Consider the following 16,570-nt stretch of genomic DNA (forward strand, 5'->3'; position numbering starts at 1 on the left):
TAAATAACTTGACCAAGGATAAAACAAGTGACCTACATGAGACTTCAGGTTTTTCTTTTGGGGGGAGAGAGAGAGAGAGAGAGAGAGAGAGAGAGAGAGAGAGAGGGGGGGGGGGGGGGGGGGGGGGGGAGGGAGGGAGGGAGGGAGTGTGTGCGTGCATGTGTATGTGTGTGTGTGTGTGTGTGTGTGTGTGTGTAAGAGAGAGAGAGAGAGAGAGAGTGAGTGTGTGCGTGTGTGTGTGTGTGTGTGTGTGTGTGTGTGTGAGAGAGAGAGAGAGAGAGAGAGGATAAAACAAGTGCCCTACATAAGACTTCAGGTTTTTTTTGGGGGGGGGGAGAGAGAGAGAGAGAGAGACAGAGTGTGCGTGTGCGTGTGCGTGTGCGTGTGCGCGTGAGAGAGTGAGTGTGTCTTACAATATATCAGGTGTAAAGAATAGAACTCATGCCCCCAGCTGGGAAGCAGGATGCCACTTGGACAATCAAGGGCCCACCACTCTACAACCTGACAGAAAAGTGACCTACAACCTTACATTAAAGATGTTTGAGCAAAACTCTATAAAAGTTAATCCATATAGGCCTACAATATGCCTTCCTCAACTATATAATATTTTTTATCATGTACCCTTTCAACTATCAAGTAAGAGAATAGAATGTACAACAGAATCCAAACTGGCCATGCTCTTCTGGGCCTAAGCAACATGGAACAAACTTGAGAAAATGGGAGTGCTTTCTTCCATGAAGCAAAAGGGAAGGATTCCTCTAGAAAATCTGAGCATGCAGGCTCCTATTATACGACATTATCGATCGCCTTGCCCACAGCCAAGAGGAGCAACATAAGGGAGATGCCAACAGCAGAGAAGATGGTCTGCCTCTGCACAGATTATCCATCATCATACATTGCTTTTTGTTGTCCACATGTAGGAATATATGCTCAATCTCTCAGTGACAGAAGCCACAGCTGAAAAACGAAGATGGTAGTCGACCTGTGCGCCGAATGTAGTCTGCCCGACGGGCTGTTTTGGCAGCTTGCTCACACTGTTTGGCTTCGGCAGCAGCGCGGCGTTCTTCTACCCTCTGCCTGGCAGCTGCTAGCTTATTCATCAACTTCTCATGCGCATGTGATCTTCTTTTCTCCACCTTTACCTGCATTACAGGAAAAACTTTTTTGCTTACAAGAGACGAGAAGACAAGCCAAGAAGATATCAATGATTAAACCACCGGAAAGCATGGTGAGAGTAAGGCACTCTCCAATATTGTGTAAGGATCTAATTATTAGTAGGTGTGCTTTTACTATAATGCACTGCATATATAAGCTATTCAATCATACTAAGAGTTCCCCACCAGAGGATTCCCAAGGAATGCAAACCAAAGCATGGGCTTGGTTGTGCTCTAGCCATACATTTGGTAGCTCAGAGTTCCTCTGGATGGAGTTATGGTTGGGTGATGAGCTTGTCAGCCCCAACTATGATGGCCTTTCGCAGGTGTTGGCTGAGAGTGGGGGTCTGTCATACCTTCCTTGTGGGAGAAAGATTTGGAGCAAAACTGTCTCACACCTCACAACAAGAAATTGAAGGCAGAAAAAGAGTAGTGCTTTCCCTCTGCATTCCCCAATTCAAATTTGGTGTTGGTCAGATGACTTGCATTCTTAAATTTCCCCTCGCCCACCTTCTCCCTTCCCTCTTCCATTTCCTCTCCAGTGCCTTCCCTTCCCCCTCTCTTCTCTTTTCTCCTTTCTTCTCCCTGGCATGTCTTGCTGGCCCAGGGTTTGTGCTCTGGCGGTTCCACAAAGCTTTCTGCATTTCCCCGTTCTTCATAACTATGGTTGTCACAGTTGTGGCTTATACTGAGCCTTTTTGCTGCATCCTTATGCCCCTCCCTCTGCTGCTGTTGATTCGATTGCTGATGCCCTAATGTACAATGTAGCAAAAAAAAAAGAAGAGGGGAAAGGGGCTACATGGGAAAGAAAGCCAAATTGGTGGCCAGTAATGCCCCATAAGATGCCTAACCCACAATCACTAGATCACCTAACCTGACATACCTGTTAACCCTGCTAGGGACTTGGGATAGAATATACTTCCCCTATAAGACCCATTGATGTCCTCAGCAATAAAACCGGGGAAACAACTCTTCGAACTACATACTGACTCGCATGTAGCTTCAACGGTCGACCCCAAACCATCCTATGGATATAATTTGCCATGTCCTCCAGGTTAGGGATCTCCTCCAGTGGTACAATCTCATCACCTTACCCTAATACAACACTAGCAGTCCAGAAGATCATGGGGCCGATGTGCACAAAAAACAACCTACAAGGAAGGTTTCAAACCATCCACGAAGTGTTGAAGCTGGCTGACTGGCTGCCCAGGCCTTCTAGGCCTGGCTGACAGCCTGCCCATGTGGCCGAAGTGTGGAGCAACATGGGTAAAACCTTGCCCCTACACTCTATGCAATTCTACATGCAGCTGTATGCCTATCAATGCCCGGAATACTTGTCATCATTCCAAAGGGTGACTCATAGTATGCACTCGCACTGTTCCATGTGCAAGATGTGCACACCTAACCGAGACCATGTACGAGACTTGTACACCTGACCCCAGACACTTAGAGTGGAACCCTACTTACAGTGGAACCCTGGCTGATTCGTCCCCGATTGGGGCTCACAAGGGACTAGTTACCACTCCAAGTCATGCACCTATTGTACAGATATATCCACGTGGCATCCAAGTGTGGGATGCACGTGACACCCAGACTTGTGCCACTCTTGGAGCCTAGGGACTCTATCCTATCCAAGTAGTCAACGCATTCGGATGCCAGAAAAGAAAAAATTGCAATGCACTAGGGGCATGACCCTAGACTGAATACCAAAAGAACCCACATAATTACTTTTCCCAAACCCACACGTGTGCCGCTCCTGGAGCTTAGGGACTCTACCCTATCCAAGCAGTGAGGGTTACATAGACATAAGGGACATGCACTGACTCCATGTCTAGGACATACACACCTGACCATGACCATGTACGGGACCTGTACAAAGATGTGGGCTCGAGACTTTAGCCCAGCATTTGAGGACAGATTTGCAACCAGTCTCTTGCGTGCTTGGGCCCTTCAAGTACCCTCCGAGGAGCCTCTCTGACAAGCCTCTCTGATCTGGAACCCCATGGTCCGTCTGCCTAGTGGTCACAAGCTCGCGGCTCACCCGCATGTATCATGGGGAGCTTTGAGCACGCACCCTACTAGGTCACCTAGAGATTGGCTTACATTCACTCAGCTACTCCCAAAGGCCTAGGAGACAGGCCTTACTGGGATCCGGGGCAGGGACAGACTTCACTTCGACATCGACTACCCCATCCCTCTGAAGTGGCTAGCCTTGATACCGGACCCTCCTCCCCTGCAGTGGCTGGGAGTGTTCACGAGGCATGATATACCCGTAGCAGTTCATGGCAAGGATGAGAGCTCCACCTTACTCACCTTCTCTATCGGACCTCATGGCAAACTGGAGAGAGTGGAGACCCCCTTGGAGGATTTCAAGGGATGCACCTACCTTGCAGAGGGTGAGTGTGATTGGTTTTCATGCACATGAGTGGCACATCGAACCCTTCACCAGCCAAGGTGGCCAGAGAGAGAGACTGGTGATTATGGACTTGGGAGGGTCGGCCCCTCACGCGTCTTCAGTGGGCAAGGTTGTTAGAGGCGTCAGAGGCGTATATATATAGTGACAATTGAGAGAGAGAGAGAGAGAGAGAGAGAGAGACTAGAGTGTGTATGTATGAGCCTTGAGGGAGGGAGAGAGAGAGGGTGTGTATGAGAGAGGGAGAGAGAGTGTGTGTGTGTGAAAGAAAGAAAGCTATATTAAACGTCTGCAAAAGGCCAAAATGACCGATGAGACCAAATTAGTCCATCCTCATCATCTGGATACATCATCAAGATTCAAGGGTACAAAGTAAAATGAAATAAACTGAAATGAACCGGTAGAGTATAGAGAGCTCGAAAAGTGGGTATAAAAAACATCATCATCCTAGTGTGTTTGAAGTTTGAACTTTGAACTTTGAACTTTGGGTCTTGAGAAAGGCTTAAGGGAGGGAGGGAGAGAATGAGGGAGAGAGAGTATGTGTGAGGGGGGCTGCCTTGGGCCCTTAAAGCTCCCATCTAAAGACTCAAACCAGCAAAAAAAAAAAATGTGGACACCACGATCAGGCAGTCGTACCCCTCGAACTGTTAGAGGTGCGCCTCGTAACAACTATGCCAGTGGGACCCGGGAGAGTGGACATGGCATGATCCATAGGACACTAAGGAGGCACCTGGCACCCCATTTTTTGCATTAACACACTACATGGCTGGGCCGTAGGATTCAGATGCTAGAGGTTGAGGGCACTCCAACAACAACAAGACACTAGCAATCCTAGGGCCTCCCACCGCACTTTCTCTCAGATTTCTAGAAACGGCTGTGGGATAGTTTTCAGCCACTGAAGATCACACTCTTCATGTGGCAGTTGGCACATAGGAGCTTAGCAATTGGCACTTGGTTGGCCATTGGGAGTAGACCAGCATCATGTCCGAGGTGTGCCATCCCTAGGAGTCCCAACATCATTGTCTTTGAGATTCCTCGAAGGCTCAAGAGGTTTGGCAACGGATCCTACACATTTTCACTATGGATTGTCCCCCGTCCGCATATTGTTATGTGGGGCACAGCTGCGTGGGCCACTGAGGTGGTAATCATGCCATATGAGGAGGGTGGGGGACAAGCATTTCAAGTCTACACTTCTGAGAGAAAATATGCAAATTTGCATCTGATGGACTTCTAAAAAAGACCAATACTTACAAAGAAAGCAACTATCTATGCACTAGTACAATGGTACTACACCCGAGGGGCCTGTTTTAGCACGTACAATGCCTTCTGAAGTCTTCACTCTGTTTTCTAAATCGGGAGGCCTTCCTGAGGATCTGACGTCACGGTCCCTTTCTTACTAACAGTAATGGTGAGCCCATTTGGCACTGTGTGGTTGTTTTCCCCTCCCCCCAATGTATGAGATAGCCTTCTCCTCCCAGAACAGCCAGCCGGAGGAGAAGAGCATCCTCCCCTTTTAAGGGTGCTCCAGCTATGACTTCCTCGAAGAGCCAAAGAGGAGCTTGAAGAGCATCCTCCCCTTTTAAGGGTGCTCCGGCTATGACTTCCTCGAAGAGCCAAAGAGGAGCCTGAAGGTCTGACAATCCCCAGCATTTCCAAAGTTCTATTCGGGCTCTCAGATCGCAGATGGTCCCAGCATTCTCCCCTTTTAAGGGTGCTCCAGCTATGACTTCCTCCAAGAGCCAAAGAGGAGCTTGAAGCTCTGACAATCCCCAGCATTCCAAAGTTATATTCGGGCTCTCAGATCGCAAACGGTCCCTAGCATTCCAACGTTCAGTTCGGGCTCTCAGCAGATCGCAGAGGATCCCCAGCATTCCAACAACCTGTTCGGACTCTCAGATCGCAGACAATCCCTAGCATTCCAACGATCCGACGATCCCAGCATCTGATGATCCAAGCATCCTACTGTTCAGTTCAGGCTCTCAGATCGCAAACGATCCCAATATTCCAACAATCCGACGATCCCAGCATTCTACCGTTTCGTTCGGGCTCTCAGATCACAAACGATCCCAGCATTCCAACGTTTCGATGATCCCAAATTCCGACGATTCCAGCATCCTACCGTTCTGATCTCAAGTCGCAGACAAACTCTGCTCCAAGGGTCTTTATCGCCCCAGACTTATGAAGAACTAGCTGCATCATCATCGACTAGCAATATGACTTTGCGATAGCTCTGCGAACTTCAGCTTGAACTCTAAATTTCTTTTCTGGCTGCCATTTGTTGCTGCTGTTGTCTGATTTTCTGATGCATAACACAACTTGCTTTGGTATACGTCGTTGCTTCTACTGAGTGGGAAGCTGCAGACGCACCGCCGCACTGGCTTATATAAGCTTTTCAGTTCAAGGGGAAGTTGTGCTTGTGTAGATTGCTTCAAGTGTACAAACCGTGCAGGCTTTGAGCAGCACACGATCAGCGGGACCTCCAATCATCTACATTAAACGTTCTATGACCGTTGCAGCTATGGTGGCAAGAAGAGAGACTAAGATTTCTTGTCATGGATGGGAATGTTTCTTCCAAAGGCCTCTTGCAACTGAGAGAAGGACTTCTTCTTCAACATCGCTTGCAACTAAGGGGAAGGAGAGCTTTTCTTCAACATATTGATAAAAGTTTTGACATAAGTTCATGCACCCCATTGTAAGGAAGCCACATCTCTACTCCTATTACATTTTCTTGTCATTTGAATCAAGTATGATGCAAGGGTAGGCTTGGCAAGCAGAGAAGAGGTGCCAAGTCAGAGAGTTTGGTTGAATCTTCCTTACCATGATGTCGTTTGGATGGTCAGCCCCGGACATGATGCTGGTCTATCCCCAATGATCCGAGGTAAACGCCATGGTAAAGTGGTAAAGAAGAGCATTAGGTACCTTGGTGATTGAGGAGGCATTGAAAGAGACGCACGGCATCAACATTTCCACTTGAAGTCATTGGTTACATGATACTTGCCTTGCCAATCAATATGGACAAGGAATGATGACAATGTCAATTGCAATACAGAAGACATGGTTGACACATGTATGAGCTATGTTCGTGAGCAAGATACATGACACGAGGTTGCATGTATGATGTCTTCGGAGCCAAAGTTGATGCTCATTTGTTACCAAAGAACACTTAAGGCAATGATGGATGTGAAGGCCTATTGATCTATGCATTTTGGTGGGTTTATGTGCAAAATTTGGCAATTTCTGCAGAAAGTACTAAACCCTAATTTCAGTCCGAAAAACCCTACGGTCTATTTTAAAAGCGTTTACATAGTTCAATAGAGCTATCTTGGAGCTTTCTTACAAGCCGTAGCACACTCAATTTAGAGTTTGTTTTGGTGGGCCATTTTAACAAAGTTCACCGCAACTTGAAAGTGGACCCAGAGATGAACAACATGGTGATTACATGGTTTGAAAGTACATCCTATGAGCCAAAGAGCACTTCATTTGGACATCGTTTGGATGGTCAACCGCCACTAGGTGACTTTCCAAAGAAGTCAAAACAGAGAATGGTTACCCCTGGACTGAAGTAAAACCGGTTACATATCGGGAAAATAGAGATCATAAGCTTTCCATCAGGCTAAAGAAATCCTAAATCCAACATTATTTTGGTGTTCAACCAATCGGATAAGGTTTTCAGCTATGCCAAGGAGAAAACCCAAGAGGTTCTCGGAAGTGTTACAAGACACCAATGTGGAGCTGACAATGTGGATGCAATTGATGAAGAGAATGTTGCTCAAGTGCATTTGGGCAATTGGGCGATGGTAGTCACAATACTATGACCTGTGCATGACATAGAAGAGAATGTTGACAAAGTGTCGAACAATGAAAGAGAACTGAAGTTCACAAATACAAGATGCACAAGAACTGAGGAAAGAGCATATACACCAAAAGGTGGTTACAATGCTGGAGTAGGCAACACGAGGCACACCGTAGGTGCAGCCAAGATCCTAGAGTATGCGGAAAATGAGATAATACAATTGAGGGCAAAGCCCATGCTTATATAGCTCCCAGAGCAGTCGGCCAACATAACGCAAGCCGACTGAAGCATAAAATGGAACATGCCAGAAAAAGGTGCCAAAAATGTGGAAAAAATCCGGAAAAATTATGGGAAAATTTCCTAGGCTGGGGGAGGTCGTCCAGAGGTGCAGAAACAACGGGGAAGCACCCAGAACAGTGGAGATGACCCCTCCAACACCTCCTCTTCAGCTCCACTGAAGAGGACCAATATCAGCGCGTGGTAGTAAGTGATCCAAAGTTGGACTGGAAAGCGCCTTGGTGAAGATGTCCACCACATTGTCCCTAGTAGGACAATACTCCAGTATTAAGGTACCGAGCACCAAGTAGTCACGAACCATATGCTAATGAACAGCAATGTGCTTGGACTTCGAGTGGAAGACTAGGTTCCGAGTAAGAGCCATGGCACTCTGACTGTTGAAGCAGACAACGGTAGGCATTGGAGAAGGGACATGTTTGACTGTTTCAAAGTAAGTTCGATACTCTGCTTCTGTTGAAGAACCAGCAATTGTAGGCTGCTTCTTAGTTTGCCAAGAAATAAGTCCGGTACCAAGTAAGTAACAATAGCCCGTAGTAGATCTCCCAATATCTAGATCACTTGCCAGTCAGAATCTGAATAGCCAACCAAATCAAGACTAGAGCCATATGAAATCCCATGTGTCAAGGTGTCCTGTATATATCTGTATATATCTGAGAACACAAACAGCAGCCTGCCAATGAGAAGTATGTGGTGCTGAAAGAAATTGGCTAGGATACTAACAATGTAAGCAAGATCAGGCCTAGTAATGGTGAGATGAATAAGCGAGCCGACAAGCACTCTGTATTGAGTAGGATCATGATAGGGTGGAGAGTCATCGTTTTTACTCAATTTTTGATTTGGGTCCATGGGGCAAGATAAAGAGCAAGAGTCCTTCATACCGAGCCTCTCCAAAATCGGAGAAGCACTTAGCATACTTTTGTTGAGAGAGAAATATCCCTTGTGGGCACTGCCAAACCTCCATGCCAAGAAAGTAGTGAAGTAGACCAAGATTGGTCATCTCAAAGGTATGACTCAGAAGATCCATAATCATAGCAATGCAGCTGAGGTTCGATCCAGTGAGAATAAGAACATCAACGTACAAAATGATAATCACAATGTGATCCTCCTCTATCAAAACATAAAGGTTATTGTCCGCAAGAGTTCTCTCAAAAGAATGAGAGAGAGAAAGAAAGCATCAATCTTTTGGTACCACACCTTGGGAGATTGTTTAGGGCCATAAAGAGCTTTCCGTAGAAGAGATAAACATGGTCCTCGAAACCATCGTGGATGAAACCAGGGGATTGTTCAACATATATTTCCTCCTAAAGGTCCCAATTGAGAAACGCAGACTTGACATCCATCTGAAAGATGGGCCAAGAGAAGTGAGCAACAATGGCAAGAACAGTGTGAATGGTGGTATACCTAGTGGTGGGAGAAAAAGTCTTCGAGAAGTCCTCAGCTTACTTCTGGGCATAGCCCTTAGCCATCAAGCGGGGCTTATATTTGTCGAGTGAACCATCGGCAAGAAACTTCACTTTGTAAGTCCATTTGATGCCAATAACCTTCCTATGGAACAAATTCCCATGTGCGATTTCTGTTAATGGCATCCATTTCCGTCTCCATCGCAAGCCACCACTCACGAATTTGTAAGGCCTCCTCTCGTGTAAAAGGCTCTTGCATGATGCATCAAGGAAGTCATTAATGCAAAATCAACTATAAGCATGCCAACACTCTAAGGTTGTAATCTAACAGATTTCCTCAATCCGGGTGGAGAAATCCCAGAATGACTTAAAGATCTTCTCTTTACCCATGGGAAGAATTTATCTTCCTCTCTCTTTGGATGCTTGTTTGATATTGTTTGGATGGGAAGCCACCACGGAGGAAAGGAGGTACTCGACGGAGGCGGAGGAGAGCTAAGAACCAATGGTGAGCGTGGAACCAAGGTAGGTGTTGATGAAGCTAGTGGTAATTCCGAGGATCTGGAAGTCTCCGGGGCTTCATCAAAGCGCATGTCCCAAGATAATACAACTTTCTCTTTGCTGGGATCCCAAAACCGGAAGGCTTTGGAGTGTTCGTTGTAGCCAACAAAGATCATTTTGGTGGATTTGGGGTCAAACTTCGTCCGATGAGAATCGGGAACATGAACATGAGCATCATATCCAAAGACATGGAAATGAGAAACTGATGACTTTCTCCCAGAATATGCCTTGTCCGAAGTATTCCCATTGACTGTCTTTGTGGGGAAACAGTTGATGATGTACACAACAGTGTTAACTGCTTCAGCTCAAAACTTTCGAGGAAGCTGAGAATGAGAAAGAAGAGATTGAGCCATCTCAACCACGGTCCTATTCTTCCGTTCTACTACCCCGTTTTGCTGAGGAGTGTGGGGAGTAGACAACTGTCTATGTATGCCATGGGAAGTACAAAAGTCAGTGAATGCTTGAGAAGTAAACTCACCACCATTGTCGAAGCGCACTTTGACGACTTGGAGTCTAGTGTTGGTCTCCACCATAGCAACCAAGTCTTTAAACTTTGTAAACGTCTGAGATTTTTGGGACAGGAAAAAGACCCAGACCTTCCTGGAAAAATCATCCACCAATAAGAAAAAATATATGGCTGTAGCCATATGCTCACTTATGGTAGTGCTATGTGTGAACAGGACTTAACCAAGGGCACTTTTTCCCATGTCGTTTTTCCCCTTGGATATCAAGTGTGAAAGGACACTCTATCCATATAACCTTTGTACTTCTATATTATATGGATGTGACACACATGCAAGGGTTGACTTGCATTTTGTGGCTACCACACATTTGGTGTTTTGGCTCTCTCTATCTCTCATTTCTGTGTGAGCTTCTTCTTCATGCACCTAACCCTAATCTGTACGAAACTTTGGTGTGTGTGAGTGTGAGAGTCCACCAGCAATTGGTATCAGAGTTGGGCTGCCATTGTATTTCTTCCATCGCCCTGCAGATTTTCGTCGTGTGCAGTTCGTCCGTCGACCAAGTTCCATCCGTCACCCTCTAGCCACTTCCGCCCAGTCCAGCCTCGAGCGCGCCGGCGTTCTTACTGTGGAGAGAACCGCCTCCGCCCGCTCCAGCCTCCCTGCCCGGCGGCACTACTGCTCAGAGGTCTGCCGTTGCTCGATTCCGCCTCTTGTTCCTGGCAGAGCTAGTGCAGGGAGCTCCGCCGCCACCTCGCCCAGTGGCTACACTGCCCCGTCTCTACCCTCCGCTGCTGTACGTGCTCACAAGGAGCTCCACCGCACTACAAGCCCATCCGGTCTAAAATTCTGTCCAGATCAACGGTTACTACCCACACACCCACCGCCGCCCAGATCTGAAGTCCCGTCCCTCGCCGGTCTGCAGCATGCAGTTCCCACTGGCCAGCCTGTACCTGCTCATCTGACACCCGTCATCCATACCTGCTCGTCTGACATCCGCCACATGTACCTGCTCGTCTGACACCTGCCATCTGTACCTGGACATCTCAAGCACGGCATCTCGCTTGCAGGTATTTTAAATTTAAATTTTTAAAAAAAAGGGGGGGGGGGGGGGGATTTTCGCAGACATTCTAGTGCAGGTTCAATGAATTTTGGGGGTTTGGCAAACTTCCCCTTGCATGGGAAATTGTAGGAGGCAGAATTGCATGGAAAGTATTTACTGCAGAATTGCCAAAAATTGAACGTGTTGCTTTTTGGGGGGTTTTCAAATTAAGTTCAAAATCAGCAAATTAAGCGTCTTCCAGTTGAAAAAATTTGGGGCTTTTGTGAAAATTGGGCAATTGGCTGCACATTGAAGCAATTGCAGTGCATAAAAATTGGGGCTTTTCATATTGGAGCATGTGATTGGGGATTACAGCGGTGATTTGTCACAAATGTATACACATTGTGTGTAATTGGACAATTTGGTGCAGGTTTATACTTGCTTCAGGTTGCAGGCAAAAATTTGTACATGACATTTGGTTGCCTGGCAGTGCACATTGGTGCTTGGTTTGCTTACAGGTGTATTTTGTCCACGTGGCTCAAAATGCTACAGATGTATTTGGTGTGCTCACCCAGGAGGACAAGTTGGATGGATCAAACTACTCTCTCTGGACTTTCATGATCCGTAATTTGCTAGTAGCCAAGAGCTTTAGGGCATCGTGTGTGGTGACACACGCCCACTTACCATACAGCCAGCTGCCAGCAACACCTCAGAGAGGAGATGCTCAAAGAGCTCCTGAGGTAGAACCTGCTCCACACGAGCATAAGAGATGAGACTCTAGGGATGCACAAGCCATGTCCTTGATAGCCCTTTCAGTGAAAAGGACTATTAATCCACACATTCGGTCTTACAAGACATCGAAGCTTGCATGGGACACATTGGAAGCAATGTATCAAGTACGCAACGAGGCAAGAGTTGCTTACTTGAAGAGGCAATTGGATCTTCTTTCTATGGATGAGGGTGACTCCATGTCAGATCATCTCACCAAAGTGAAAGATTTGCAGGAACAATTGCTCAACATTGATGAGGTTATCCCACACAGACAACTGGTCAACAACACCCTTCATTCTTTACCACCTTCCTACTTGGGCTTTCACACCTCTCAACCTCTCTCTATGAGAGGAGGTGGTGATCCCGTTGTGGAGCGAAAAAAAGAATAGGAAACAGGCCTCTATAGCTTCCCACTCCCCCAATCCTTGGAATCACTAGCAACCTGGGGCACCACCAGCCACCGGCTGGAACACTTCTCACACGGCTCACCACACCACCCACACCGGAACAATAGCACAAAACAGGGGCACCATAGACAAATAAACACCCAGCAACACACACACTTCCGCTGTGAGCGTGACGAGGTAATCGAAGGCTGGCACAAAGTGCACTGTGAGTGTGTAAACCCGTGGACTACACCACCAAACACGTCAATCACGCCTTCTCCTTCAAATCAACACACACAGGATACCAACACACAACCATAGCCAGATACATCACCAGTATCATTCCATCTTTGAATTCCCCAATCAACACTTCATACAGCTTCTTCCGACACAGAAGCTTTTACCAACACAACCATCTCACATACACGACACCTTCACATCAACACACAAGATGTATACTCACAAGGCTGTCCCTACTCGCTACTACGAGCTGCACCCCATCAAGAAAAAAACTCTCTGGCAGCACCAGACACCAGCCACAGCAGAACAATAAAACCAACACCCCTGCCCTGAGACACCAGGAGGCAGTAACCCACAAAACAACCCACATGAGCTTTGCATCTCTCTCTGCTCAGCCAGCTATCACAACAGTAATACTGTCATCATCGCTCTCCTCCTCACTGCTACGATGCTCCCAAAGCTCTCCACTACCAGAGGCGGCTTCTCTCTCTCTCTCTCTCTCTCTCTCTCTCTCTCTCTCTCTCTCTCTCTCTCTCTCTCTCTCTCTCCAGAGGCGACAACCACCACCAAGTACACCACTAACTCCTTCTCTACCTGCGTGCTACCAGCCCCCGCAGAGCAGCCCACCAAAACCAACGCAACACCTCCTTTCAAAAAAAGAATGTGGAGTGGAAAAAAGAACAGGACACAGGCCGAACAATCTAGCAACATTTGCTCGCTGAAGCTCTCGCCCCCCCTGCTCGCGCTGACTGCACGCCATCCCCCCACACTCGCCCTCGCGTCTGCTTCTCCCCCCCCCCCCCCCCGCCAGCCCTCGCGTTTGCCTCTTTCCCGCCTGGCTGTCCTACGCGCCCCAGCGCAGCAGCGCCCGCCGTCCCCAGCTCCTGCTCATCCCCCTTCACACCCTCCAGTCCTTCTCCAGCGCCTCCCCCCCCCCCTTGCGCCGCCGTCGCCTTATCTTTCCCCCTCGCCCCCCTTTTTTTTTTATTTTTTCTGCTCATCCCCCTTTGCGCTGCTTCCGCCTCCCCCCTAGGGTTTTTTTTTTGTCTTCGCCGCCTTACCCCCCCCCCCTTTTTTTTCTGATTTTTCCGTCCCTTGGGGCTTTCTTTTCTTTTTTGCCTTTCGCCTTCCCCCTCCGTCCTTTGTGTGCAGCTCGATTCTTGCACGACTCTCCGCATTCGCTCTGCCTTCGACATTGCTTCAGACTCTGATGGAGGCTCCTCCCACCCCACCTCAGAGCGACTCTTCCGCAGCCCCCTCGCCCGCCCCTGAGGATACCCCCATCAGGCTTTCTCTTTCGCCAAAAGAGGAAGCGAGCCTCGCCGGCCGCAGAGGTGGAACGCCTCCTCTGCTCTGTTTTTCTTGAGAGCAAGAGAGGATCTTTTGTAGCCCAACGGGCGTTTTTACATAACTAATGAAAGGATCTTTTCTCAGGGGAAAAAAAAAACAACAAGAAACAGGCCTCTATAGCTTCCCACTCCCCCAATCCTTGGAATCACTAGCAACCGGGGGCACCACCAGCACACTGGCTGGAACACTTCTCACACAATTCACCACACCCACCACACCAGAGAAATAGCTCAAAACAGAGGCACCATAGACAAGTAATCACCCAGCAACACATACACTTCCACTGTGTGCATGACGAGGTAATCAAAGGCTGGCACAAAGTGCGCTGTGAGAGTGTAAACCCGTGGACTACACCACCAAACACGTCAATCACGCCTTCTCTTGCAAATCAACACACACAGGATACCAACACACAACCCTGCTCGCCATCAGCAACAGCGAACCAAAACCAACGCAACACCTCCTCTCTTGAAACCAGCTCCGGTCCCTCTTTCTCTTGGCGAAGCTGCAATCCGAGTAGCAAGCGGTCCCAACACAACAAATCTTCTCACCAGAAGCTATATCTCTCTGTCGCCTTCCACTGAGAACTGGCGGCTCTCCAAGGGAGTATATCTGCCAGCCATCAACTACTACAAGGCAAAACCAGCCCAACACACTTCTACCCCCCGTTTCTGCATCCACAGGCGGCCACGTCACAAGTCGCCAGTCCCCCTGTTTTTTGCAAATCCTCCCTCTCCCGAGGCGGCCAAAACACTGAGAAACTCCCTGTCTCCGTCGCTACCATCCACTGCTAGCGCCAGCGCCACACGCAAAACCTACCCTCCACTCTTTTTCTCCAGAGGCGGCCACCTCCCTACAGTACCACACGTAAAGGCTCTCTCTGTCCTCGCCAGTCACCAGCCGCGTCCAAGACAAAAGCAAGGCAACTCCTTTGTTCTGCCCTCGCCAGCTCTGCACAGCCTCTCTTTGCACCACCACCACCGCAGCAGCCCACTCAAAACCCAACTCTCAACTCCCTGTCTCGCCAGCAGCAACGCCAACACCAAACTGCTCGGCGGCTCTTAGACTCCTTTTCGTCGCTACCAGTCACCACCTTGGACGTCTTCTGGAAGAACCCGCCAGCCTGGCCTGAATCGGGCATCTTTCCTTCCGTTAAAAATTCTTGCCCCACCTCCTTCACCTGCTTGTCATACACGTAGCCACCTTTCATTTATGCTTTTTTTTAAATCTTGGATATTCCTCACTCCTCATACACATTATATTGCCCTCCCAACAATTAGTTGCCCCCATGCTTCCATGCACACCTTCGAATACAACCTACGAGTGCCCACTCTATTTTTGGGACGCGCACACGTACAAAGCAACCGAACGATTGATACCATCTCCAGCAGACCACACTCCGGACAAGCCTGTACTAGCCCACTACCAAACCATCCACTCTGTACACCTGCCAAGGTATTCAGGGCATCCCATATGTACACAAGCCCAAAACACCTTTCAAAATTTTGCCTATCATACTTTGCCAACCCCCCTGTCTACTAGAGCATTTATGCTCACCAACAAAAGATAAAGTTCAATAGCTATCCACCAGGATCAAAAGGAAACTGCTGTAACTCACCATCCCATTTCCATGATTAATAATGATGTATAAATGTTGGAAATGATGGGAAAAATACCAAAAAATTCCTAGTAAATATCCTGATAAATACTAGATGATATCTGGGGTGTTTGCCATGGTCTAGATGCAATGTATGAATGATGTGCAATATGCAGAATGCTTTCTAATGCAAACCGTAAGGTTTCTACTGACTGTATATGCATGAATGCGTCTCTTTAAGTGGGTTAAGGGACTTAGACTGACTGACTGACTTCCTATGGTGGCTGAGAATGACCTACGTAGTTCGTGCCTGACTTATCCTGGACTGAGGATTACAATGGAGTCACGGCGTACAACAAATATCATCCTGAATGGAACTAATACTGTACAATGTTACACTAATGATGATGAGCCAGTTCCATGCACTACAGTGCAGAGTGCATGTGACACCTCTTCTGGTGGTGAAAAGACTGACAAAGGGGATGCAAACAAGCCTAAAAAGAAGGGCAAATGTCACTACTGCCATAAGCTTGGCAATACATCAATTCTACACACATTTGCCAGGTGCTATCCTTCTTTCTCCGAAGTAACACAAGCGCATCTCAAGGTGATTTACTTGGACGGATCTAGTCCATCCTCAAATAGTTTGCGAGTTATTTAGCTAACTCATATTCCTCAACCTGGCTCATCCTGTAAGGCAGAATGCTAACAGGTTAAGCACCAGGGACTAGATTAATACGAAGATCCACTGCCCTTTCGGATGGTAAGCCCGATGGCAGTTCCTTAGGAAATACATCTTGAAATGAGTCAAGTAACTTTTTTAATTCTTTCCTTTCAAACACACTTAATTCATTAACATCCATAGCAAGTATAAGAAATGAAGAAAGTAGAATCAAGACACAGTGGAAAGTAGTATACAAAGAAGAATCCATTATATTTCCAAAATCAATTGTATTTACAAGAGGTTCTTAAGAGGGATGTATACAATCACCTTGAATGCAAAACTGGGTGTTCCTATGTTCAAAAGAAAAAGAATGAATAAACCAATCTATATGGACCTTAAGGGTCTTAAACCACTCAATTCCTAATAGCAAGTCTACATGTTCTA

The 16,570-nt window shown here is 47.4% G+C and overlaps 1 protein-coding gene across 3 annotated transcripts in view; it reads right to left on the bottom strand.

The window, feature by feature from the left end:
• Positions 1–422: 422 nt before the first annotated feature.
• The window catches only part of LOC147618320 (uncharacterized), a 33,829-nt gene continuing 17,681 nt past the window's right edge, over positions 423–16,570 (bottom strand). For 2 of the 3 annotated variants that reach the window (XM_086774784.1, XM_086774782.1), the window contains 2 exons: positions 983–1,142; positions 423–870 (listed from right to left, as the gene is read on the bottom strand). In XM_086774784.1, the coding sequence (XP_086630910.1) occupies positions 797–870; positions 983–1,142 (234 nt within the window). In that variant the 3' untranslated portion in view covers positions 423–796. Of the gene's footprint in view, positions 1,143–16,570 lie in introns of all 3 variants that reach the window. The other variant, XM_086774783.1, reaches the window with a different exon arrangement.

The sequence above is a fragment of the Cibotium barometz genome, chromosome 35 (genome assembly GCF_041138505.1).
Source record: "Cibotium barometz isolate CiBa-2024 chromosome 35, ASM4113850v1, whole genome shotgun sequence".
In the NCBI taxonomy this organism is placed as follows: Eukaryota; Viridiplantae; Streptophyta; class Polypodiopsida; order Cyatheales; family Cibotiaceae; genus Cibotium; species Cibotium barometz.